Below are 670 nucleotides of genomic sequence, written 5' to 3' on the forward strand. Positions count from 1 at the left end.
GTGTGTGTATGTGTGTATGTCTCTCACCCTGGCCACTCGGTTTGGCCTTCAGGATGTAAAACATGATGATGAGGACGATGGCGATTGCCATGATGAAAATGGTTGACATGGCAATAATGAGAGCCGTTGCTAGGTGACCTTGTCCAGTGGAATCTGAAACATGGAGATGATGTTAAGTAGTATTAATGATTTGTGTGTGTGTGTGTGTCAGAACAAAGACAATGTAAACTATGGATGGTAACATGAGATAGATAAACCTGTCTGTATATTTCTGCCTGTGTGTATTTGTGTATACCTTTTTGTGGATGAGGGAACACAGTAGTGCTGCCAGGATCAATTAGAGGTTTTTCTCCTTGCCTGCTGGTTGCCATGCGGCCTGTGAAACACACAGACACATACTTTCAATCCTAGTTCATTAACTGTGGTTGTCTTAGTGAAACCATACTTTGTCCTAATGTGCGCTCATATATCCATTTCAAGCAAAACCTTATCTACTATCACAGAGATAACACACACATTTTCATACCTGTGGCCAAATTAGAGATTGCAGTTCATTTCATGTGCATGTCTTTGGATTGAACATGCAAATTCCCACAAACGAGCCAGCAGATGGATTTAAAAACTTGAATGAAATCAGCAAAACTGAATTTTGATTAAAGGAATAGTTTGA

At 40.0% G+C, this 670-nt stretch overlaps 1 protein-coding gene across 1 annotated transcript in view; it reads right to left on the reverse strand.

Moving 5' to 3' along the window:
* Nucleotides 1-670, reverse strand: part of edar (ectodysplasin A receptor) — a 26,269-nt gene that overhangs the window by 10,821 nt on the left and 14,778 nt on the right. Inside the window, exons 5-6 of the mRNA XM_035676729.1 lie at nucleotides 296-376; nucleotides 28-153 (exon numbers count right to left, since the gene is read on the reverse strand). Of these exons, the coding sequence (XP_035532622.1) occupies nucleotides 28-153; nucleotides 296-376 (207 nt within the window). The remainder of the gene's footprint in view (nucleotides 1-27; nucleotides 154-295; nucleotides 377-670) is intronic.

Source organism: Morone saxatilis, unplaced genomic scaffold (assembly GCF_004916995.1).
Source record: "Morone saxatilis isolate NCDOM2014 unplaced genomic scaffold, NCSU_SB_2.0 Contig5, whole genome shotgun sequence".
Taxonomy (NCBI): Eukaryota; Metazoa; Chordata; class Actinopteri; family Moronidae; genus Morone; species Morone saxatilis.